The sequence below is a fragment of the Amborella trichopoda genome, chromosome 10, assembly GCF_054954075.1.
Source record: "Amborella trichopoda isolate Santa Cruz 75 chromosome 10, AtrichopodaSantaCruz75HAP2 v2.0, whole genome shotgun sequence".
NCBI lineage: Eukaryota > Viridiplantae > Streptophyta > Magnoliopsida > Amborellales > Amborellaceae > Amborella > Amborella trichopoda.
This window is the reverse complement of record NC_142345.1, coordinates 33547227-33572584: the sequence shown is the minus strand read 5'-3', so window position 1 is coordinate 33572584 and position 25358 is coordinate 33547227. Positions and strand designations below refer to the sequence as shown.

General features: G+C 36.8%; 1 protein-coding gene across 3 annotated transcripts; it reads right to left on the bottom strand.

The window, feature by feature from the left end:
• Positions 1-15777: 15777 nt before the first annotated feature.
• Positions 15778-23891, bottom strand: LOC18446670 (uncharacterized). 3 transcript variants are annotated; one of them, XM_088849492.1, is made up of 6 exons: positions 23079-23602; positions 22635-22746; positions 22469-22550; positions 22299-22350; positions 21456-21528; positions 15778-15945 (listed from the first exon to the last, which is right to left on the bottom strand). In XM_088849492.1, the coding sequence occupies exons 1-5, from the start codon at positions 23493-23495 to the stop codon at positions 21460-21462; spliced, it is 732 nt and encodes a 243-aa protein (XP_088705618.1). In that variant the 5' UTR covers positions 23496-23602; the 3' UTR covers positions 15778-15945; positions 21456-21459. The 3 variants fall into 3 exon arrangements, with proteins under 3 accessions (XP_088705618.1, XP_011627975.1, XP_020530740.1); XM_011629673.3 differs by lacking the exon at positions 15778-15945 and having other exon boundaries at positions 21314-21528; positions 23079-23891; XM_020675081.2 differs by lacking the exon at positions 15778-15945 and having other exon boundaries at positions 21314-21528; positions 22841-23466.
• Between the last annotated feature and the right edge of the window lie 1467 nt (positions 23892-25358).

Below are 25358 nucleotides of genomic sequence, written 5' to 3'. Positions count from 1 at the left end.
TTTGCTAAATTTATGTCTATTCAATCAAATAGTATTTCCATCATTGTTTTTCTATGACAAATATTTCTCCTCTCTTTCACTATGAAAAGTATTTTATGTCTCTTTCATTTTCTCCCTACATGTGTGAGAAACTATTACATTTGAGTTAAATTTTATTTCATTCTATGTTTTCATTTTAAATTTTATAAATTTATTTTTCTTATGAAATGTTAATAAAAATTACATGCATAACATTTTAATAACAGTTGTAGCGCGCCCGCGCACACACACACACACACACACACACACACATATATATATATATATATATATTAATCCTTTTTTCTTTGGTTGTTTCTATCCTCTATTGTCCTCTTCTCTTCCTCTCGTTCCCACTTTTCCCCACTATAAACCCAACACTCAGAGAGTGACCATCACTGAACTAGAAGAAAAACAATCCATTGAGATTGTGAGCCCAACTTCACTAGATGTTATGCCAGATGAAGTTTTCGTTATGGGACCAAAACTGTACCTGGGGTCATATCTCATTCACTCTTCTGTCTATGGTGGCCAAGCCAGAAGGTAAGTTGAAAGCCCTTTTCGTGGATGCCCCCTGCGCACCTCCTATTTTGGTCACAAAATCATCTGACTCCTCTTCCATGGAACTCTCACAAAGAAGCCATAATTGAGTCCCTTCCAAGCCGAGAAGAAACAAGTGGTTAGAGAGTAAGTGGCTGAGATGATTCAAGGAATGGGAGTGAAGTTTAAGGGCTCTATCAAGGTGGTTGAAGAGGCCATGGAAAGAGAGCGATAGAATGGCATGCTAACCCCAAAAGAATGAGAGTGCGCCCAAGAATGGAAAGGGAGGTTGAGGCCCTGGCAGCTGAACTATCAGTTGATCCCCTTACTGTTGACTCCTTAAGAGTCTCCAGGGGCATAAGGACTTCAACCCAAATGAAAGTAGTCTCTTGGAACATCAAGGGCTTGGGAGGTGATATGAAAAGGAGATTGCTTAGGCGGCTGGTTCGTGCTCAAAAGCCGCATATTTTTCTTCTCCAAGAAACAAAAATAGCATTGCTTGATGTCACCTTCATCAGATCGTTTTAGGGCCATGGCCCATTGGACTTTGCTTTTTCTGCTTCTTGTGGTCAATCTTGGGGTTTGCCGGTTGTTTAGGACCCCTTGGTAGTCAGGGGAGGGGAGCCTTCTCTTTTGTCACTTTCAGATGTCTTGCTTTTGTTTTTTGTTTTCTTCGATCTACGGATCCATAATGTCTCACCAATGTATATGGGTTTAATGACTATAATGAAATGAATGACTTTTACTATGAATTGTGTAACACTAGCTTGCAGTCTTGGGTGCTTTGGTGTGGGGCTAACGACTATAACCAAGTTAGATACCCATAAGAAACTAATGGTGGTACTCAAATAGTACCGACCATGACCAATTTCAACAAGTTCATTATAGCAAATGGTCGCTTAGATGTCCATATAAATAGCACATCCTTCACTTAGGTCAAATAAGTCAGCTATTTACCTTCATATGTCTCGAATTGGTAGATTGCTCATCAACAATAAGTGGGATTCACTTTTCCCAAAAGCAACCTTAAAACCACATTGTCATCAGATCATGTTCCTTGTTACTGGATATGGAAGGTGGTACTTTTTGCCCTACTCCTTTCGATTTGAACTAATGTGGTTGGAAGATCTTTCCTTGAGGATGGAGGCACCATCAATTTGGAAAAATACTATAGTTTATGGCTAGGGAGGACATGTAATAGTTTGAAAACTCCAAACTTTGAAACGCACATTGAAATAATGGGGAAGAAGAATGTCACAACCCCACCCCCTTTCCGCTACCGTTCACGCCAGAGGGCAGCAGAGTGCGGGTCCGTGATCCCAAGGTAGCGAATGCCACTCAAGTCGGAGTGCATTCATCGCTTATAGCGACGCGGTAAACAAAGCAAACCACAAGAAAAAGAAAACTCTAAACACAACCACACAAGGAACTGCGCAAAATAAAACTGAAACTTATATTTATACATATACAAACTTAGAGTATTACAATCGTCTAAAGCAACAAATGCCTAGTTACAAAAATATATAGCTCCAACATAAACAAGAACATGGCCCAAAATCATCCAAATACATACAATCAAAGGTCTTCTCGGCAGGTGCAAGTCCTCAGAGCCACCAAAACTCTCACCCAACCAATTGTTCTTGACTTGCAGCTACTACTCTACAAGGATGGAAAGTAAATGAATGAGCTATAAAGCCCAATAAGTAGAATCAGATGTCATGTTTCACTACTATAACCAGTAAGGAGTCATGAGTAATACTTTTCGGAGATAAACAATAATAATAACACAGACATCATTTAAAATACCAATATGTTAGATCTTATCAGCACAAGTATCATAACGAATCACAAAATTATAAATTTGAACCAATACCATTGTGTATCAACATCAACATGTATATTAAGCAACTCACTCTCTAAGTCACCTACTCCCGAGGTATAAGCCCTATTCATTAAGCCAAGCCAATCCCATTGTTTACCATCACTCAGGAGGGAAGATAATGATAAGTGGGTGTCCCATTTTGTAATGGCTTCACGCACACACACAGTCCCCAATGCTCTTTGGGGTTTCGATAGGCACTTGCCTTGCGAGGCACGGTTCACTTATCATACAGAAATTTGGGGGGTCCATCACACACTCATCCTAACTCCCTTCCTATCATTGAGGAGTCAGGGAAGCTACCGGCATCAGTTGGTAATGCAATACGCTCAAAGCACGCCACTGGATCATAAATCACTTAACACCTCATGGCCATGCAATATGCTCAAAGCATGTCAATCGGTTATAATTCACAGATGTTCATGCAATAAGCTCAAAACCTGCCAACAATATCACATATCACAGTATCACATATCCCAGTATGGTCATGCAATACGCTCAAAGCATGCCATTCAATCACATATTACAATATTACATATCACGGTATCATATATCACAGTATGGTCATGCAATACGCTCAAAGCATGCCATTCAATCACATATTACAATATCACATATCACAGTATCACATATCACAGTATGATCATGCAATACGCTTAAAGTATGCCATTCAATCACATATTACAATATCACATATCAGGGTATCACATAACACAATATGGTCATGCAATACGCTCAAAGCATGTCATTCAATCACATATCACGATATCATATATCACAATATGGTCATGCAATAGGCTCAAAGCATGCCTCAATCACATATTACAATATCACATATCACAGTATCACATATCACAGTATGTGGCTGACCACACGGGTCAGGTCACTTAGTACATATCGCATGTCACAACAGGAGATGTATCACACACACATCCGAGCAGTACCAGTTCAGAAATCATGCTAATTTGGAATCACATAGCCCTTACCACATGCACTTATCTCATGCACTCATCACATGCGCTTATCTTATGCACTTATCACATGCACATATCACATACATTTATCTCATGCACTTATCACATGCACTTATCACATACATTTATCTCATGCACTTATCACATGCACTTATCACATACATTTATCTCATGCACTTATCACATGCACTTATCACATACATTTATCTCATGATACTTCCCACATGCATGTGTCACATGCATTTATCATATGGCACAATTACATGCACTCATTAACTTATTCATTGGCATTCACTGATCTTTCATTGATAACTAGTTTAGGCTAAAATCAGGGGCATTTTTCTCACCCAACACATTATTACAAAATGTGAAAGGTTCTGGAATTTCCTTCATGCTTAACAGTGACATTGCCCTAGAAAAAAGGACACCATTTCAAACCATAGGGAATTTGATATGCTTTCAAAACTAATTTTATACTAGACAAATATATTTCAAATATGAGTAGTTTGAAAACATTTGGACCTCGTTTAGCTAATCAAAATCTTCGTACAATGGGGGCATACCATCTTAAATCTATTGTGCATTTGAGACAGTGATATGTCCTACTTAGCATAGTTATAACTTAAATTCATAAGCCATATTAAGATGGTTTCAAAGCTAAAGTTCGAGTGAGAACACATATCTTTCCAACAAGGGTAGTTTGAAAGCATTTGGACTCCATTTGGTCATTTAAAAGTTCATGAAAATAGAAATAATAGTTCTGTAATTTAGTGAGATCTACTGACAGTGACATGCCCTTACAAATCGAAACATAACTTTCAATCTAGCAGGAACTTCAAAATAATTTGAACATGCAACTTTCAACACACATAGAGATCTTTCAAATGGCAGTGGTTTGGGAGAATTCGGACTCCATTTAGTTAGTCAAAATATGTGATAATAGAGGTAATTGTTGTGAAATCCAGTGAAATCTGCTAACAATGATATACTTACATAATTTGAAGCATAGCTCTTCATTTATGAAGAATTTGGACAAAATTAAAACATAAACATCATAATAGACACATGCGTTAATCAAATGACGGTAATTTCAGAGCATTTGATGTCATTAGCCTGGTCAAAAGTGCATTTCAAAAACATGCATTTTCCTGGAATTTCACAACATAAACATGACACACTACTAGAAGTACCTTGTAGGCTCCAATTCATGAAGAATCACAATATGAAGCCTTCTCACCTAGAATTATAATCACTTAAATATCATCTCACAAATTTTCCAGGGCCAACGAGAGGGATTCAGTTGCCTAAGGTGTCGTGCAATGGAGGCCCCAATTCCTTGGAACATAACCCTCTTCTAGCATAGTTTTGCAACATACAGCCACATGTATAATAAGATTTCATCCCTCATGCAATGCAACGTCATACTCATACTTACAATCACACACATGATTTCATATTTGGATGAATCAACCAAAAACATGTATCATGGGACATTGAAGTGAATCTACTTGAAGTTCCCCTACACAGTATTTCTCCAAGGTCAAGCTTTCAATGGAGGGTCTCAAGCTTGAGGCTCTAAGGGTTCAAAGGGGAAAAATGTGGCTGAGAGAGAGAGAGAAAACCTTTGAGAGGGGTGTGAAGGGGTGAAATAAATAGGAAAAAGAAAGGGGTAGTATGCAACAACAAGTGGCATCAAGGGACCTCCACATGGCACACACTTTACAAGTGGCATACACAAGGCACACAAATTAACAAGCAAGGGACAAGTGGTTCATAAACATGAGAGAAAAGAAGGGGAAGTCCCCTGGACCACCCTATAAAGCTATGCCCAACGGCCCACATCTCACACGGAAGCTCACACCCACATCGCACACGGCGGCACTCTCCTTTCACCTTCTACTGTCGCGCGCTCTCTCACTGCCACACGCTCTCACTACCGCGCGCTCTCACTATCGCGTACTCTTATTGTTGCGAGCTCTCTCACTACCGCACGCCTTCCATTGCTGTCGACATTCCACTGCCGCGCACTTTCCACTGCCGCGTGCATTCCACTACCGTGTGCCTTCCACTGCCGTGCGCATTCCACAGCCACAAGCATTCCACTGTCACACGCTCTCTCACCTTCTTCCCTCCTTATCCCGCCATGCACTCTATTTGGCTGGGAAAACCTGGGTCGTCACAAAGAAGGCTTGGCCACATTAATACAAAAGTAGCACAAAAAGAGACCCTAGTCATTGATTTGAACCATAGTGAACAACTGAATAGAGGCCTAATTGTGGAACAAAACGCACAAATAGAAGAATTTTAAAATAGACCTAGAGGAGTTATTGAGATTAGAGGAAATATTCTAGTGCCAATGGTCAAGGTCTAGGTGGATCAAGGAAGGTGACAACAACACTAAATACTTTTATGTCATTGTCAATTCTAGAAGAAGAACTAACAACATTGATGGCATCCATTTACCAGGAATACAAGAAGATGATAGGAATGGTAGAGAAGATGCTATCGTCCAAATCTTCCAAGAAGCATTTTCTTCACAAACTAGTTTGGCTTTCTCACTTGAAGCCATCCCATTCAAGAGACTACATAACGCATTGGCACAGGAAACAGAGGTCAGATTCTCTCTGGAAGAAATCAGGGAAGCTATTTTTTCTCTCTCTCAAGGCTGCAGGGCCAGATGGGTTTCAACTGGCCTTTTTCTAAAAATATTGAGACATTTTCAAGGGATTCCTCCTAACTTCTTTTCAAGAATTACACATTGATGCCATTGTTATCAAAGCCATTATTTCCACCTTCATTGCCCTCATCCCAAATGAAGACACTACAAGACCTAAGGCCTATCATCTTGTTAACTTCTACCTACAAGATCTTAGCTATGTCATTAGCAAGCAGATTGAAAAAGGTAAATTCTCTAGTTTTTGAGGGACCGCAATCCGCCTTCATTAAGGAAAGGCAAGATGGTATATTGGTGGTGCAAGAGGTGATTCTCTGTAAACTAGACTTCGAAAAGCCCTATTATAGAGTAGAATGAGACTAGAGGTGATTCTATGCAAACTATACTTCGAAAAGCCCTATTATAGAGTAGAATGAGACTAGAGGTGATTCTCTGGAAACTAGACTTCGAAAAGCCCTATGGCAAAGTAGAATAAGACTACCTGGATGAGATATTGAGATTGATGGGCTTTAGATCTAGGTGGAGAAGATTGTCTTTCCTCTACGCACTTCTCCATTTTGGTGAATGGCAAGGCATGTGGTTGCTTTCAAACTACCAGAGATTTAAGACAAGGGGATCCACTCTCACCTTTCCTCTTTACATTGGTGGAAAAATCTTTCAGCCAAATGAAGAGAAGCGTTATGAGTTCGCATCATATTGAAGGGTTAAAGGTCCATGGATACAGAATTCCAATATCACATTTGCAATATGTTGATGACACTCTACTACTAACCAAGGCCTCTCTCGAACAAGTATAAAATGTTTGGTTGTTCCTTAAATGCTATGAACCTGTTTTGGGATTAATGATCAGTTTATCGAAATAAAAAATCATTGGCATCGATGTCTCTAATAATGAGTCATCCATCTAGGGATAATGGATGGGTTATGCGATTGCAACTTCCCATCCAAATACTTTGGAGTTCCCCTAGCATATGGTAAGTTGATAAAGTCTACTTGGGATCCAATTATTGAGCCGTTTGAATACAAACTAGATGGTTGGAAGAGCATATATCTTTCTTTTGGAGGCATAATCATTCTTATCACTTCCATAATGGCCAACGTCCTGGTTAGAGGCCATCATGCAACAATTTTTATAGAGTGGATCTACTGAAACTAAGAAATATTGTATGGCTAAGTAAGATGAGGTATGTCTATCAAAGAAGGAAGGTAGTATGGGTATATGAAGATTGAGACATATGAATGATGCCTTGCTCACTATATGGTGATGGAGGATCAGTCAAGAACCTAAAGCTGATTGACAAGTCTTAATTATCTCTAAATATGGTAAAGACCAAATTGGTTTTTACCCAAGAAACTAAGTGTAGGACGATCGTAATTTGGATAGGTATAGATTACGTTGGGAACTTATTTCTACTATTCAGTAGAATCAGAGTAGGCACTCGTGATAAGATGAAGTTTTGGTCATACAAATGATTGGGCAGTGAACCCCTTGAGCTCTAATATCCAGATCTCTACCGATGGTCAACTTCTAAATATTCATTTCTTTCATATATGGTTATGGGTCTAGGGAATGATTTCACCTGGATTATTGAACTGTTAGTTAGAAGAGTTCAGTATACCATGGAGCAACAATATATATCTCCGACGCAACAACTCTGCTCAATCTTTTGTTACCCTAGGAGGCAGGATTCCATTATATGGGAACTAATTGCCAGTGGCTCCTTTTCGGTCAAGTCATTATATCAGGAGATCAACAACGATAGAATTCTTGAAATGCCAAATCGTAACATTTAAGTCTGGAGTTTAAAGGTTCCTAGAAGAGTGAGGGCCTTCATATGGGCTTTTGAGCAGGATTGCATTTTGACTGGTGACCAGCTCAGGTAAAGGGGCAAAATAATTGTGCATGTGTGCATTCCATTCAAAAAAGATAAAGAGACTAGCGATCATCATTTTTTGCACTGCCTTATGCGAATGTTTTCTCAGTTCTTTCTGATTGGCAATGCATTAGACTTGGGACAATCGATTAATTATTGTCACTCATTCTTACTCCACCCTTCCCCAATATTGGAGATCACCTGTGGCGCATCTTAATAGATACCTTTGTTTAAACTATATGGAAGGAGAGGAATGCTAGATGGACGATCTAGAACATGAGTTGAAATTACAAGAGTCACGACGAGGCTATTAATTCATTGGGTACATGCATATCTAAACCTAAAGAACTACCTCAAAGAATCCTTTCTCACCAAATTTGCTAACCTCCTTAATACATAGCCTATAAGGATAGTCAAACCAGCAGAACGACAACCACCTCTTGAAGGGTAGTTGAAATTGAATTTTGATGGGACTGTGCAAAACTGAATTTTGATGGGAGTGTATGAAGAGAAGTACAAAAGGCTGGATTTGAAGGCATTATGAGAGACTCACGGTGGAATATTATTTTGATTTATAATGGGCAGATTCACTTTTGTGATATCATTTAAAAGAGGGACTATGTGATAAAGCACGGTGTATATATTTAAAAAAAAAATTATTCTTTCGACGGCAAGATCACTTACAATGTCCAATTATAATAAAATTTTCCTTGAAACAAAAAAAAAAAAAAAAATGGATCTTACTTGTTACCACCTAAAACCAACTCTTTATTCAATAATCAAAACCTAGACTCTTTGCTTTATGGGAAAAGAAGAACCTAACATAAATAAATCTTAAAGAAGTAAAAATTATCAGAGATTACCTCAATCAGGCTTAGTACACCCCACATCGAGTCTCTTACTTCTGATGGTGCTCGAGATCTTTGATCGGTCTTTTGATTATCTTTTTTGAGGCAAAACTCAACTAATGCATATGGATCTCGATCTACAACCAACCACTTAATGCCTCAATACCTTAGTCTCATTCAAGCCCCCTTTTTTACTTGATAAGAGATAAAAATTCTAGAGAGAGAGAGAACTACTAGCTAGGGGTGCGCTCCCTTTTCCTACCCACCACGAGAATGGCCTAACCTAGCTTGGGCGTGCTCCTTAGAACCTACAAGTGAGAGAGAGAGACTTGCTAGGTTTGGGCGTGCCCCTTAGGATAGTTTGAGAGAGAGAGAGAGTGTGTGATAGAGATAGGCCAGAGCGGAGCATGACCCTTTAGGTTTCTTAAAGAGAGAAACAACCTATGTGGGGCGTTGCCCTCTGGAGATCTTAGGGAGCAAAATAGAATTGTTACAGAGAGAAGAGAGATAAGAGGTGTATAGAGATCATGAGATCAAAAGATCGCTTTTATTGATTTTTCATGCATTTGGGTTTGCTTTTTTAATGTGAGAATCAATTTTGACCATTGATATAAAGATACTTGTAGGGTGAGAGATATGAGCCATCTATTTCTTAGATCCACCATCAAGATGTTAATGAAGGTGCTAGAACTTTATCATCCCCTTCCTAAACCTATTCCTACAAAAAAAAAAAATCTCTTTACTTTCTCTTATAGTAAATATTCATTCCTTATTTCATCCATCAAGCCTTCTTGATTCACGAGACTTTCTAAAACCATTAAATTCATTTCTTTAATGCAAGTAAGCTTCTCACCACAAAAGGACAGCCATTTGACATTAGATCCTCTCATCACAAATAGAAAGAGAGAGAGATCAATCCTTTTGGGTAGGGCGTGCCACCCTTTAAGGACCTCCAAATATATTGGAGGGTCCCACACATTTTTTTAAAATATTAATTTTCATTTTTAGGATTAATAAATCTCTTAGTTTATTTAAAACAGTAGAAATTGAATTTCTCTAGATTTAAAAATCCAAATGATAAAATTAAAATATCAAAAGATTCACAAAAAATTCAAATAAATATTCTTAAAACAAATAATATAAAACTAATTAAAAATAAATTAATTTTGATGGGAATTGGATCAGCATAGGTCTAGGATTTTATCAACGCACGAGAGCACTCCATCTTCAGCTCTGGACCGCGATCGACATTAGCTTTTTCAAACTGACCCAGTAGTTCCTATGATCCACAGTATACTGCAGGGGCTCATGATTGGACTGCTAAAGTCAATAAATGGGCTAGGAGACGTAATCACAGTCTATGGATTTTAGGTTCTCCCCTAGAGATAAACCTATCCGCTTGATCATGATGCAACCATGACTCTATGATGTATAGGGGTAATCTCGTACATTTATATGCTCACCCTCAATGGTGGATCTCTATCTCAATACAGTTATCTATGTACATATTGTGTGATGATACAATGATGAGGTTTTAACCTTTTCTTTATAGACAATTCATCACACACAAGGGTCACCTTAGCTCTCATATGGGCATACTTCGACCTCATCAAGGGCTACCACTAAACCCTTCTCGGTTTTAACTCTATGCCCAGGTACCTTAGGTTTTTTATAACTCGATTGGCTTAGCACGTTGAGCCTAGTCTGAGTATTAGCAAATTGCATTTGCCTAATATGATCCACAAGAAGACCACACTCCCACTGAGTTTACGATTCATATATTCAAAATGTTTTATACAGTATCTCTTAAGGCCTTTAAAGGTCACATAAACCCAACATCAACGAGGTGAAACTGAGGGGTAGTTAAAGAAAGAGTGTTAAAGCTCAATGAAGAAGCAACACCACATTATCATAGAGGGAGATTCAACAAGTGTCATAAGGTGATGTGAAAGCCCTCACCTTGTCACATGGAAATTGAGCCCCCATCATGGATGAAAATTAACTCAATCTTCAACTTAGTAAATTTGGCTAAAACCTAGTTTCAGTGGCCATTCTCCCTCTCGCTCTCTCCCCTTAACCCTTGGCTGCCATCTTGCTTCTTTTCTTTTTTTTTTTCCTATGCTTCTCACCCATCTCTCCCATCTTTTTCTTTTCTCTCTCGCTCTCCCTCCACTACTTCCTTTGCTTTCATTTATGATGTGCACTTTTTGTTGTAATCCTTCAATCACTGGATGAAATTTGATCAAAAGAACGATGAGCAGTCTGGAATTAGATATACAAGTACAGGTAAAATGTTAAATAGTTTATATATGATCTCTAACATGGAGATCATGAATATAAAAAAAAAAAAAATTTAAACAAAATTTAAAAATTTATTTTATGAAAAAAATATATTTGGATCATTAGTTTCAATTGTTTTTAGATGGACCACTCATTTGTGTCCAATTTTAAGGTGGATGGTTTTATACCTTGGCAGACGCAATGCGCGATGGAACAATTTTCCTATTAGAAAATACCCGAAAAACTTGTTTAACAATTCACCCTTGGTGTATTCATGTAAATTCCAAAACCCATTTTGGCAATAAATTCGAAATTTGATTAAAAGAATGATGAGCAATTTGGAATTAATTCTGTAGACAATTATGGCTAAAATGTTATGGGAAAGGTTTCTATACCTACTCTGCAGCATAGAAGATCGATGCTTCCGCTACCATCCAGCCGTTCAATTTTGATCAAGAGAGCCTCTCACCATTTGATCTTAGATCTGACGTCTCAAAGTATTTTATTTTTATTTATTTTTATATATAAAAATTGTATGAATATGAAATTTGGTACGTATCATCTTGTCATTGGGGCGCACCTGTAAAAAATATTAAAAATATTTTTTGATAAAATGTAATAACCAAAATACCCCTTGAAAATTTCAGGGGTATTTTGATTATTTCGTTTTATTAGAAATATTTTTTTATATTTTTCGCTAGTGCGAGTTTAATAGAGGATTGGACGTCTAAAATTTTCTATCAAAATAGTTTATAATAAAAAATAAAAAATAAAACCATGTAGATACGTGACATTGTGATTTGGACAATCTTAACCTTCTATTTAAAGTTGGATAAGGAGAAATATATAAGTTTTATGCTGTAATGGAAACATATACAGCTTGCCCAAATGTAAATTGTGGAACGAGGGAATGCATAGGAGGCAGGTGCAGGCGTTTACCATTTGAATGATACATGCGAATGAGTGGGTGGCACGTCCTTCCACGACTAAGAAACACATGCATTAACAATTGGAGAAATGTGAAAATGAGTAGAGTACGAGGCACGTTATGCACTGCCCATGTATCAAAATCTTCTTGCAAAGCACGAGGCACGTTCTGCATTTCCCATTTTATCAAAATCTTTGTGCGAGGCATGTTATGCATTGCCCATTTATAAAAATCTTCGTGCAAAGCACAGCTACTGTCCCCATATAAAAAAGAAAAAAGAAAAAAAGAGTGAAGCTCTTCTCTTCTTCTTCTTCCCTTGGCGATGTGCAAAACAGTGATCCTGAAGTCCCTATAAAAACTCTATCAACTCACCTCATCCACGGATTGATTGAGACACAGAGAGAGATGGGTCGTCTTCTTACAGCGATTGCAATAGTGATGTTAGTGATTGTCGAATTTGGGAATGGGGATGATAACTGTGTACTACGGATTCAACCATGCTTGCCTGCCCTTAGGGAGGGGTCGCTCTTCGACGCCGCTCATCCTTGTTGCCCAGCCCTAGGCATGACCAACCTTCTCTGCCTTTGCTTACTGAAAAATTCTTTGCTCCCTTCTCTTGGGATCGATCCTAATCAACTCTTCCAACTCCGTGAGTTATGCGATCTGCGACCATTCGACTGCTAAGGTAGTATGCGTGCTCTATCTCTCTCTCTCTCTCTCTCTCTTCGTTTAGTAGCACAGTGCTTCAAACCAAATGTGTTCTGCTCATTCACTGACAAAAGATCACACCATTTTTTTTTTATTTACTTGGTGCTTTCGTGATGAAATAAATAGTGTATATATCTACCTAACTTTACAATATCCATGTATAAGACATTACAAGCTCATATATAACTTAAATGATTATAATAATAATTTGTCTAGAGTTAACAACACCTCCGAAATACAAACGTTTAAGTTAGAGGTGGTTGTGGTAGGTGTATTTATCAAAACAATCATTATTGTTTTTATCAAAAAATTATTTAAATAGATAACTTTGTCATTAAGCAATGACAAATTTGAAATTTTCGCAAAAGTACAATGGCATAATGGCATTTTGAAAGTTAGTGTCTTGAACTTTATTTGTAGAATGCCTTTGTCCTTTAGTTAAAATTTCAATTTTACCCCTTATGGAGATAACAAAAGTACCCTTTGTAGTAGTAATATTTACACAAAAGTATTTTTTTTAAAAAAATAGACAACAAAATTAATAAATCCACTCTTCACAACTCTCTCTATCTTGAACCTTTATAAGGGTTGTGAAGTTTAGAATATCCTTAATAATAAGAATAATACCATTACAAAATGTCAATAATAGGTTATGTATTTCATCATGTACATGATCCGTAAGTGAAAATCCTATATATAATTTTTAAAAAATTAAAATTTCAATTTTTTTCTTTAAAATATCCATCGCTTAAATTTTGTAACTACGAAATGCTATTAAGTAGGAAGAAAAGTATTTCGCGACCTAGAAGATTAAAATCATGATTTTTTAAAAATAGGTTTTAAATAAATTCTACATTCATGATAACCTTTTTAAAATAAATTTGCCACATGTTGAGTAGATAACACAACATAGTGCCACCACATAGATGCTAAATTAACTAAAGTCAAACCTACAATATAGTCTACCAAAACCGAACTTCTATTATTTAACTTCTAGGCAATCTAGCACACATGCCTATTTTAAACTCTATAATGAAAAACATATGAACTTTAAATAAATTCTACACTATCATTTTTCATATATTATAGTTGAATATATCTATAATATAAAAATATTTAAATTGTCATTTTATGTTATAAGTTATAACTATAGCCAAAAAATATATAAGTTATCAATATATATTTTATAATTAAAAACTTATAAATATTGAAATTATTTTTATTTTATATATTAAATTATAACTTAAAAAAAAAAAGGGAAAACAAACAACTCCTAAATAGTTATTCAACCCAATGGAGCAATTGCATAGTATGGTTTCGACACGAGCATGATCTACACACCGAAATTTAAAGCTTAGAAAAATATCGAAATCTTCACGCCTCTAATTCTTTTAAGAGATTGTATGCAATGATACCATTTATCTTTTGTACAAAGAGGTCATAATTATTTATTGCCATCCGATGTGAAATCTAATAGCTTAGTTGTATTACAAAGTTCAAGAAAATTTCTTTTGGAACAAATATAGCCGCCCAATTTCACATTTAATGATCAAAATTAATTGTGAGTACCTTGTACCAAATATAAATGGTTTATTGTATTCTTTTTCATTTATTTGAACTTTTTTTTTTTTTTTGCCCACGCATAATGATACTATCAAGAATGAAAAGTGAAGGGGAGGAAGGAGTGGATGTGTAGACATACTAATTTCCACAACATTGTTACTTAATTTTTCCCATAATCCTCATGAATCTCTCTTTATTGCGAAAAACTATATAGTTAAGAATCATGTCTTACCCAACAAAATCTCCTTGTTACGAGCTACAAATCCTATTATTCGTACGAATCCTTCCCCTCTCCAGGTTAACCGCATAAGCCTCGATAGCTCGGACGGGAGCACATACAACCCGCTCTGCATGTGGACACTATCCACTTACTCCCTAGGAAGGAAAAGTCACTGAGGAGAATTATTTTTCATATCTAAATTTTGTGATCCTTATAAAAATCATGAGGCTATTATTTGTATATCCTTGATATTTTGAAAGCATAAAATTACTTATTGGGAACGCCATGCAAAATCACGTCTTATTTAACCTATAGTATTTCTCTCATCATAAAGGTATTTATGGTCATTGTGAAAAGCACTTTTTTGGTGGAGCCTTTATAACCCACTTAGAGACAGAAATGTGTAGCTGTTTTCACTGGAACCTCTTGAGAGAAAGAAGAGAAAGTTTTGGGTAACATATAGACTGGGTATTTTGCACAAACCTGAGTTTCGTATGTGCTTGTATTGGGTCAGATTTCATCCACATTTCTTTACGGCAACATAGTTGGTCAAAGGTAGCAAAGAACATAGTTAATTTGAGAGTTTCTCTAACATTGTATGATAATCTCTATATACCACAAAACTTGCAATTCTTCCATTAATAGTGAATCTCTCATTGCAAGTTTCCTGTAGATGTAGCCAGATTTTGGGTGAATCGCGTATATTTGTGTGCTAATGGTGATTGGATTATGATTTGTAGTGTGTTGTTGTCGTTGTAAGATTTCCTATTTATGTGTCCCTTGTTTTCCTTTCTATTTTATCTAAATTTATCACACCATATTTGGTTCCTGATTTTGGGTGAATCGAATATATTTGTGTGTTGATGGTGGTTGAATTATGATTTCTAATGTGTTGTTGTCATTGTACGATTTCCTACTTATGCATCTCTTGTTTTCCTTTCTATTTTTTCTAATTTTACTACATCATATTAGATTCCTACGTGCATGGATTTCTTGGAATCGATTTATCAGTGATAGGCAAGTTGGTTTCAAGATATTAGATTTGTTGTGGTGGGGGGTTCACCGTAACATGCGGTGATCGAGCTAATCGTGATTCCCAACACTCTTAGATTGAATTTATTGGAGGAAAACGAGTCAATAACTGATGTATTGGGGAGTCAATCCTTCCTTAAAATTACTCTTGCAATCAATTAGATGGGATTCATAACAAAATGAAAATGAAAAACCAACATGCTATACAAAATACATTTCGTTGATGCAACAAATCCTTATTAATGCACACTTAAAAATACACCTTTTTGATAAAACAAATCCATATTAATGCACAGATATAAAAAGAAGATAAAGTTGATTCACAAATGGGTTGACATTGAGGCTTAAGAAGAGATACAGGATCATTCAGGCTTTTTGGTATCATGGAATGGCAATCTGTCTAACCTCTGCAAAAGCAATAAGCATCGAGTTATTTACTGTTGACATGAACATGATACATGTATTTGCCAACGTTTGGCACTCGAACAGTAACTAAACATTAATAGTAGAAGTCATCAACTGAACATTAATCATAAAAAAAGTATATTAAGCAAGCATTAATATCCATGAGTTTTTCTAAAATAGAAAGAATTTTGATCTTCTAATCATCTATATCTCACCATTCGAATATTGGAGGGTCTCAATCCTAGAGTGTATTTGAGGTACCTTTAGGGCATATTTGATTTTGGAAGATGTGGTTTTAGAAATGGTCTACCAATACTTTAACACTTTCTTGTTTGATAACGGGGAAGTTTTACCATAAAGTGAATGCCGTGGTATCCACTTGCCTTGTATTTAACGCTAAAAAGTGGATTACGTTAATTTCAGGATTTTCATGAGAGACCATGGAACTTGGGATATCCACTTCCCTAGAAGACACGGACGTCCTCCCTCTCTCCCTCTCTGTATCTAACACCTCCCCTCCCTTATAGTTTGCAAACTTGTCAAAAATATCTTTCCCTCTATGTATCTAACGCCTCCCACTCCCTCATATTTTGCAAACTTAAGTATTTCTTCCCCTTTGTATCAACTGCATACACTCCCTCATATTTTGTAAATTTGGAAAAAAAAAAAAAAAATTCACAGGTCCATCCTTCCAAGTAATAACAATTTATTTTTTGATGATTCCGTTATAATGGTTGAATTGTTGGGTGAGTGTGGCCATTAAATGCCTTATTAGTGCTTTAATAAAACATTTGATATAATGAAACAAAAACACAGTGGGAGTGTGGTCCATCGTGGACCATACTAAGCAAATAACATTTGCTGATGCCAAACTATGCTTGACAGTCTAGGCCAGTTGGTTGAAAAAAACCGATATTACCTAGTTATAGAAAACTATCTGATAAGGGTTCTAATAGGTCTTACCGTAATGATGTCGGAGTATGCCCGGATGAGTGAGCCGAGGGAATGTTGTGTGATGGTGACCTTTAGAGACGGGGGTCCCTCATCTATGTACCATCATATAACATACATAATGATAGCCATTTCGAGAATGCGAATCACCTTTTAGGGTGAAGATTATGCATGTACGAGAGATACCCTATGTGTCATAGGAGTAGCGGTCGCATCACGTTTAGGTGACATTGGCACATCTCTAGAGGAGAACCTGAAATCCACAAAGTGATATTACGACCTCTTGGCTCATCAACTAGACTTTAGTGACTCACTAATGAGCCCATGTATATACTATGGATCATGAGAAACACTAGGTTGGTTGATGAAAATGTGGACCGGAGTCCACGGTTGAAGGTGGAATACCCCAAAATGTTTATTCCTAGACCATATGGATCCTTATCCCATCTAATAAATTTAATTGTGTTTGTTTCTATGATGACATGATTTTATAATTATGATTTGAATTTTTTAGATATCTGGATATTTTATTTATAAAATTTGGATTTATAAAAATAGAGATATTGATTATTAATATTTTAAATATTCAAATTAATTTTAAAATATTTTATTGATATTTAAATTATTTAAAATAGCATTGGTTGTACATTGTGCACATCGGGCCACCATGCCTAAATTGGTGGGGCCAACAAAACCACCTCCTCGATGGCACGCCCCAGTTTTAGGGGCTTCCTATTCTCATGGGTGGCACACCCTTCTTTTAAGGGTTTTCCTATTTTATAGGGTTAAATTGATAAAGAGTAATAACTTTGACTCAGAGGCCAAGTAATTCTTGAGGAAGATTTGAATGAATTTGTAAAGTTTGATAAGGGTTATGCATATTTTGGATAAAGCTCAATACTATGATTAATATTATCTTATTTAATTTTTAAATATTATGGTTAATATTATCTTATTTATTTTCTATTGATGGGATAATGATCAAAAGAAAAAGGGAATAAGGGTTTTAGGACCTTCCATAGCATGTTGATGGCCCATTTATGGAATGGATGGTTCAAATCTCTCACCCGACAAATCACCCATGATGAACGGTTCATATTCAATCCACAAGAAGAGGCAAGCCATACAAATCCTAAGAAACCCTTATGCTATTTTTTGGATCAACGGTTCATATGCAATCCACAAGTTCTTATGCTATTTTTTGGATCAACGGTTCATATGCAATCCACAAGTTCTTATGCTATTTTTTGGATCAACGGTTCATATTCAATCCACAAGACGAGGCATGCCATACAAATCCTAAGAAACCCTTATGCTATTTTTTGGATCAATGGTTCATATTCAATCCACAAGAAGAGGCATGCCATACAAATCCTAAGAAACCCTTATGCTCTTTTTTGAACTATAAAAAGAAGACCCCTTGCCCATAATTCTCTACCCACCAATTTCTCCAATAAGGGCACGCCCCAACCGTAGAAGTCTCTCTCTGGACCATACAAAGGGGGGTACGCCCCACCTTTTGGACTATGTCTCTCTCTAGGTTTATCTAAGGGTCACGCCCCACCTTTTGGACTATGTCTCTCTCTAGGTTTATCTAAGGGTCACGCCCCACCTAGATGGTGTTCTATCTCCCTAACCTAAGGGTTGACCTAGATGGTGTTTTATCTCCCTCTAACCTAAGGGTTGACCTAGACAGTGTTCAATCTCCCTCTCATCTTGCTTTGATGAGCCTAAGGGTTGGGTAGTAGCAAGTAGATGCTATCTTGATTGAACTAGGGTGTTCTATCTCTCTCTAACCTAAAGGTTGACCTAGATGGTGTTCTATCTCCCTCTCATCTTGCATTGATGAGCTTAAGGGTTGGGTAGTACGAAGTAGATGCTATCTTGATTGAACTAGGTTTTACAGCTTTGTACCTAAGTTCGAATTTTGTGATCAAGAGGAGTTAATGGTTCCATTAGAGGGTTAGCCTTGAAATTTGCTTTCCCATTGAGATTGAAAGTTGATCATTGATCTCAAGCCATCGGATGGTGATAACTCAGTGTGGGGGTGTAACTAGCCCGGTTGAGATAATCCCCGGCATTCTTTTTTTTATTTCTTGCCTTTTCAATTATATTGTCTTTACTTTCCCAAGCATGAGAAGTAGTGGTTACTTTGTTTGTTTAGCATGAGAAGTAGTGGTTACTTTGTTTGTTTAGCATGAGAAGTAGTGGTTACTTTGTTTGTTTAAAGAGAATTAGTTTAATGGCATCAATGTTTTAAGATCTTGGATTTGTTGGTTTTACTTTTATTTTTTTTTGAAGCAAAAATTATTGTAGCAAGACCACTTGCGAGTAATCTTTGCCAAAAAACAAAAAAAGGTTGAAAAGAATAAAATATATATATATTCCCTGGCAAGATCATGTTGGTCTTCCTTTCAAAAATTACCCGGTCCGTATGTGAATTTCCCTAGAGATTTTCACCAATGAACTAAATATAATCTCCATGAAACTCACTAATCTGGTCTTGTTTGAAAAGTAAGGAATTAACGGCGCCTTTTTTTTTTCTTTCATGAAACCCCTTTAGACCAGGATTGACTATCGCAGTTAAGAAGAACTATTATGCCTTTGAATCATATTACCTTCTTCCCTTGTAAGGGGTCAAGGAGATGAAGTTGGACATGCATTTACATTCTTCAGATATGATATCTGATATTGCCATAGCATTCCTATTTTCAGTGGCAGTATATAGTTTCATAACTATATCTAATGCGATGGGCTCATCCTCACTTCCTCCTATGCTCCTTGGATCTAGTGCACATAACTTAAAACTGTCACTTTTTGGAGAGATATTCCCCTGCCTTGAATGTAGCTTTGTGATGGTTTGAGAAAGGCCAAAGGAAAATGGAGGCTTAGCTTGGAGGAAGGCACCAAACTTTGAGCAGATAAGCCATAGCTTCTTCTTGAGATGGCTGGTGTGGTTGCATTTGGTGGGTATGCTAACTTTGGCAAGGAGTTTGGTGGGAAGTGTGGCTTGACAAGAAGAAAGCCATATCCATAATCTAGTAGGTATTGAGTGGGCTCAAAAGGCTAGTGGGGAAGATGAAGTTTTGGGTTTGAGAAAAAAGGACAAGAGGCCAAGATAAGACTGAAGCAACCAAAAGGAAAAGAGGGCAAAACAAAGCAACCCTTTGATGGTCTGACAAGTCAGGTATCTTCAAAAAGGACAACTGGTTACATCATTTGTACCACACATGGGCAGATTCCCTTCTGTGATACCAATGAGGCGGAATTGAGGGCAGTTAAAGGAGTATTAAAACTCAAGGAAGAACAACACCGCATTATCATAAAGGGAGATTCAACGAATGTCATAAGGTGGTGTGAAACCCCTCACCTCCTCCCATGAAAATTGACCCCCCATCATGGATGAAATAATGTTCAATCTTCAGGCGAGGGATGGCATCTTCAATCATATTAACTGGAAGAGCACTTTTTTTGGATAGAGCCCTTAAACTTCGCTCATCATAAGGGTATTTATGGTTATTGTGAAAATCACTATTTTGGTGGACTCTTTATGACTAGCTGTTTTTAAGGGAAGCTCTTGAGAGAACAAAAAGAAAGTTTTGGGGAACCTATTGATTGGGTATTTTGCACAAACCGTAGTTTCATGTGTGTCTTGTATTGAGCCAGATTTCATCTTTGTGGTGACATAGTTGGTCGAAGGTAGCAACCAACGTAGTCAATTGATGGTTTATCTGTGGTATAGAAAATTTATTTTGAGATTTTCTCTAACATTGTAAGGTAATTTCTACATACCCACAAAACTTGTAATTCTTCTATTAATATTGAATCTTTCCTTGCATGTTGCCTATGGATGTAGCCCGATTTTGGGTGAATCGCGTATATTTGTGTGTTGATGGTGATTGGATTATGATTTGCAGTGTATTGTTATCTTTGCAAGATTTTCTATTTATGCATCTCTTGTTTTCCTTTCTATTTTTCTAAATTTATTACAGTCAGTTCTCATTTTTTGGTGAATCGTGTATATTTGTATGTTGATGGTGATTGGATTATAATTTGTAATGTATTGTTATCGTTGTAAGATTTTCTATTTATGCATCTCTTAGTTTCTTCTCTATTTTTGCTAAATTTACTACATCATATTTGGTTCATACGTGTATGGATTTTTTGGAATCGATTTATCGATGATAGGCAAGTTGGTTTCAAAATATTAGATTTGTTATGATGGGGGTTTCACAGCAACCAGGGGTGGTCGAGCTAATCTCGATTCCCAATACTCCCGGATTGAATTTACTGGAGGAAAACGAGTCAACGACTGGTGTATTGGGGAGTCGATCCTTCGTTAAAATTACTCTTGCTGTCAATTAGATAGGGCTCATAACAAAGTGAAAAGGAAAAAACCAACATCCTATATAAAATACATTTTGTTGATGCAACAAATCCTTATTGATGCACATATGAAAATACACTTTGTAGATACGACAAATCCATATTAATGCACAGATATAATAGCAGATAAAGTTGAATCACAAATGGCTTGACATTGAGGCTTAAGAAGAGATGCATGATCATTCAGGCTTTTTGGTATCATGGAATGGCAATCTATCTAGAATTGGTGCCATAAACTTTATCAACCTCTGCAAAAGCAATAAGCATCGAGTTATTATTATTGACATGAATATGAATGTATTTGCCAACTTTTGGCACTCGAGCAGTAACTAAATATTAATAATAAAAGTCATAAACTGAACACTAATCATAAAAACGTATATTAAGAAAGAATTAATATCTATATGAGTGTTTTCTAAAATAAAAAGAATTTTTGTCTTCTAAACATCTAGATCTCACCATCCAAAAATTGGAGGGGCTTAATCCTATAGCATATTTATATTTGAGGCATCTTTAGGGCATGTTTGATTTCTGAAAAACACGGTTTTGGAAACCGTCTACAAGTACTGTAACACTTTCCTATTTGATAACGAGGAAGTTTTATCATAAAGTGGATGCCTTGGTATCCACTTGCCTTATATTTAAGGCTAAAAAGTGGATACCGCCAGTTCCATGGGGATTCATGGAACTTGAGATATATCCACTTCCCTAGAAAACACTGATGCCAAATGCCCTTTTTCAGTAAATCAAAGACACCCTTAGCGTGGGTATTGAATGTTTTCCCTTTTTTTCTTTGTAGAAATCTTTTTATTATGCATGTGAATGGAGAATAACCTCTCCAAGAACTTCTTATTTATGTTTGAAAAAAGAGCATCAAAAGTTTATGTAAGAAATTATGTATGCGTGCAAAAAAGTTCCGAGTGTATCTCTACTTTCTCCAAAGAATTTCTTTCTTTTCCGTCCACATCACTTGAAAAGGAATTTTACAATAGAAATATCAGTTATAATTCTTACGTACCAGTCGAAGGAGATCGGATTTGAGGAGTGGTTCCATTGACATTTGCATATTGCTGGTCATTTATAAAAAATCAGTTCTATGCTGTGTATGAATATAATAAATTCTCAATGGAATTGTTCAAAGAAAATCTCGTAGTGTTTTACAAATTGAGATTTAGTTGCAGTGAACACCTTATTAGCACTCTGCCTTCATACTTTTGGATTGTATAGATTGCATAACCCTTTCCTAGAGGCATGGGATAGCCCTTCCACTCTACAAGCTTGAGGGTGTGAGAATCAAAAAATTTCACAGAAAACTAAGGAATAAAATGATAGATCCAAAAGAGAGGAAATTTACGTAAGTTCCATTGAACTCCAACTACAAGTCCTTCATGAAATGTTGGCTCAATTATGAAGTGCATGGACTTCCCCATTGTTCCCATTAAGGTAGATAAGAATTGTACAACTTGCTGCAAAATTATAATCACTAGTTATTTCTAAACTGGCTGCAAAATTATAATCACTACTCAGTTCTAAAATGACAGATCTGTAGCATTTACTTACCTGACTTTTCATCTCCACTAGACTAAAACATGATACAAGCAGCAAAATCAGATTTTCACCAATCAGATATAATTTCAATGAAACTCACTAATCTGATCTTGTTTGAAAAGTAAGGAATTAATGCCGCTTTTTTTTTTTTCGGAAAACCCCTTGTAGACCTGGATTGACTGTGGCAGTTATATTCTGAAGAACTTATGCCATTGCTATGCCAAAGATTTGAACTATTGAATCAAGTTACCTTCTTCCCTTGTAAAGGGCTCAAGGAGATGAAATTGCACATGCATTTACATTCTTCAGCTATGATATCTGATACTCCCTTAGAATTCCTATTTTTAAGGGCAGTATATAGTTTCATAACTGTATCTAATGCTTTGGGTTCATCCTCACTTCCTCCTATGCTCCTTCGATCTTGTGCATATAACTTAAAACTGTCATTTTTAGGGGAGATATTCCCTTGCCTTGAATACAGCTTTGGGGTGGTTTGAGAAAGACCAAAGGAAACATGGGGGCTGGGCTTGGAGGAAGGCACCAAAGTTAGAGCAGATAAGCCATTGCTTCTTCTTGAGATGGCTGGTGTTGTTGCATTTGGTAGGTATGCTGAATTTGGCAAGGAGTTTGGGGAACTGTGGCTTGACAAGAACAAAGCCATATCCATGATCTAATGGGTATTGTGTGAGTGGGTTCAAATGGCTTGTAGGGAAGATGAAGTGTTGGGTTTGAGACAAGAGGATAAGTGGTCAAGCTAAGAATGAAGCAACCAAAAGGGAGAGGGAGCAAAACAAAGCAACCCCTTGATTGTATGACAAGTCAGGTATCTTCAAAAGGGAAAACTGGTTACACCATTATGTATTATACAAATAAGGAGGAACTATGGCAGAAAATATTTGCAACTTCTCTTTTCATTTTTTTTGTCGGATTAATAAATGCAGTTTCTTGTTATTAATAATTGTGTACAAGTATGCCATGATGCCCTTTTCACTAGTGTTTCAAAAACCACATTGGTCTAGATCGGCAAACCGGTGATCCGAGTTACTGAATCAGACCGATTATCCTGCACAAGAATAGGTACCCAAAAAAAAAGGTTTTAATTTTGGAATAAAATAAAAAATAAAAAAAATTTAAAATTAAAATGGGTGGAGATTACACGATTGGGATCATCCAGCTGCCTAACAAACTCACCAGGTTCTCTAATGAAGTCGGGTGACTCTATGAGACTAATTCCCAATTCCAATTAAGAACTAGTGAATTTCTATTACCGATTTCTGATCCAAGTCAACAGTTCCCTATCCTAACTGGCAAATTTTAAAACATTGCCCTTTAACCATTGGTTGCGTGATAAATAGTTCAAGGTATGCATAACCCAATAAAAAATCATATTATGAAAGCTATATGAGTTTTATATTTCACCCATGGCCATGGCCTGTATAATTGTTTTCTTTTGCTATCGGAAACCCCACTATGACCATGACCTGTACTATTTTTCTCTGTCGCCGCTTTGCGTGGGGGATATTCGAAAATCTTCCATTCAAAAGTTCGACTATAAAATATTCGTTATTTGTATTGTATACATATAAGCGTACGTATATGCATATATATTAAAAGGAAAAATGTTCATGCGGGATGGACCGCATTTCTACATATGCCGTCCAGAACGTGTAATGCATACATTTTAAAGATGGACACAAGTAGGTGTTTCTATAGTTATCACGCGAGCCCAACTAGGGTGGCGCTCCCTCTTCGGAGCACAGCTCCATAGCCGGGATCTCGATCGGAACTCAATCTCTACTTTTTGGGAGCTCGTTCCTATTTTTAGGATTCTTAAGAACATTCATAACGGAGATCGCTCCTGATACTGCACGGAATGTGTTCCTTAAATTTTAGGATATTGTTCTTGAATAAATTAATCCCCGCTCCTAGAGTTTTAGGAGCGTGATCCCTACATTTCTCCATCCCTATTGTCCCGAAACATCCTAAAAGAAATTTCTTAAATCAAATTAATTTTAGAAATAAATTAATTATATTTTAAGCCAAATTTTCATAAAAGTAGAGTTCTGCGATGGGAGCGTGGACTAATCATGCACAGAACATGATCTTTCCTTGAATGAAGCTCGATTCTTTCTAAATAGGAACACGGTCATTCTTAGATGGGGGCGCAATCTTGTTGTCGATGGGAGCACAATCCTAATAAATATGGGAACACGATCCCATTTGACATGGAAAGTGTTCCCGCTAAATAAGGATCTCGATCCCGATGTATTGGGAATGCACTCCCTGTTCATACGGGATCTCAATCCGCTACTTTTATCCTCACCGGAACTTGCCCCCTGAGCTTCGGAGCTTTAGGCAGACATCGCTTCGACGCTCCCGCTCCCGGAACTGGAGCCGCTCTCACTCCCGGAACCGTAGCCGCTCCTGCTCTTGCTCTCGGTAACTATGGGTGTTCCATGTAAACACAATAAAAACTAATGGTCCAAATGTTTTCTTACTAGAATTGTTATTTCTAGTTTTTAAAATTTAT

What these genes read in the sequence shown, in the direction of transcription:
- LOC18446670 (XM_011629673.3), bottom strand. Translation starts at nt 23,495, where the DNA reads ATGGATATGGCTTTGTTCTTGTCAAGCCACAGTTCCCCAAACTCCTTG. An exon ending in TGGAGTTCAATGGAACTTAC is followed by an intron (nt 22,551 to 22,634) that starts GTAAATTTCCTC and finishes TCAAGCTTGTAG; the next exon opens with AGTGGAAGGGCTATCCCATG. An exon ending in GAAGGCAGAGTGCTAATAAG is followed by an intron (nt 22,351 to 22,468) that starts GTGTTCACTGCA and finishes ATAAATGACCAG; the next exon opens with CAATATGCAAATGTCAATGG.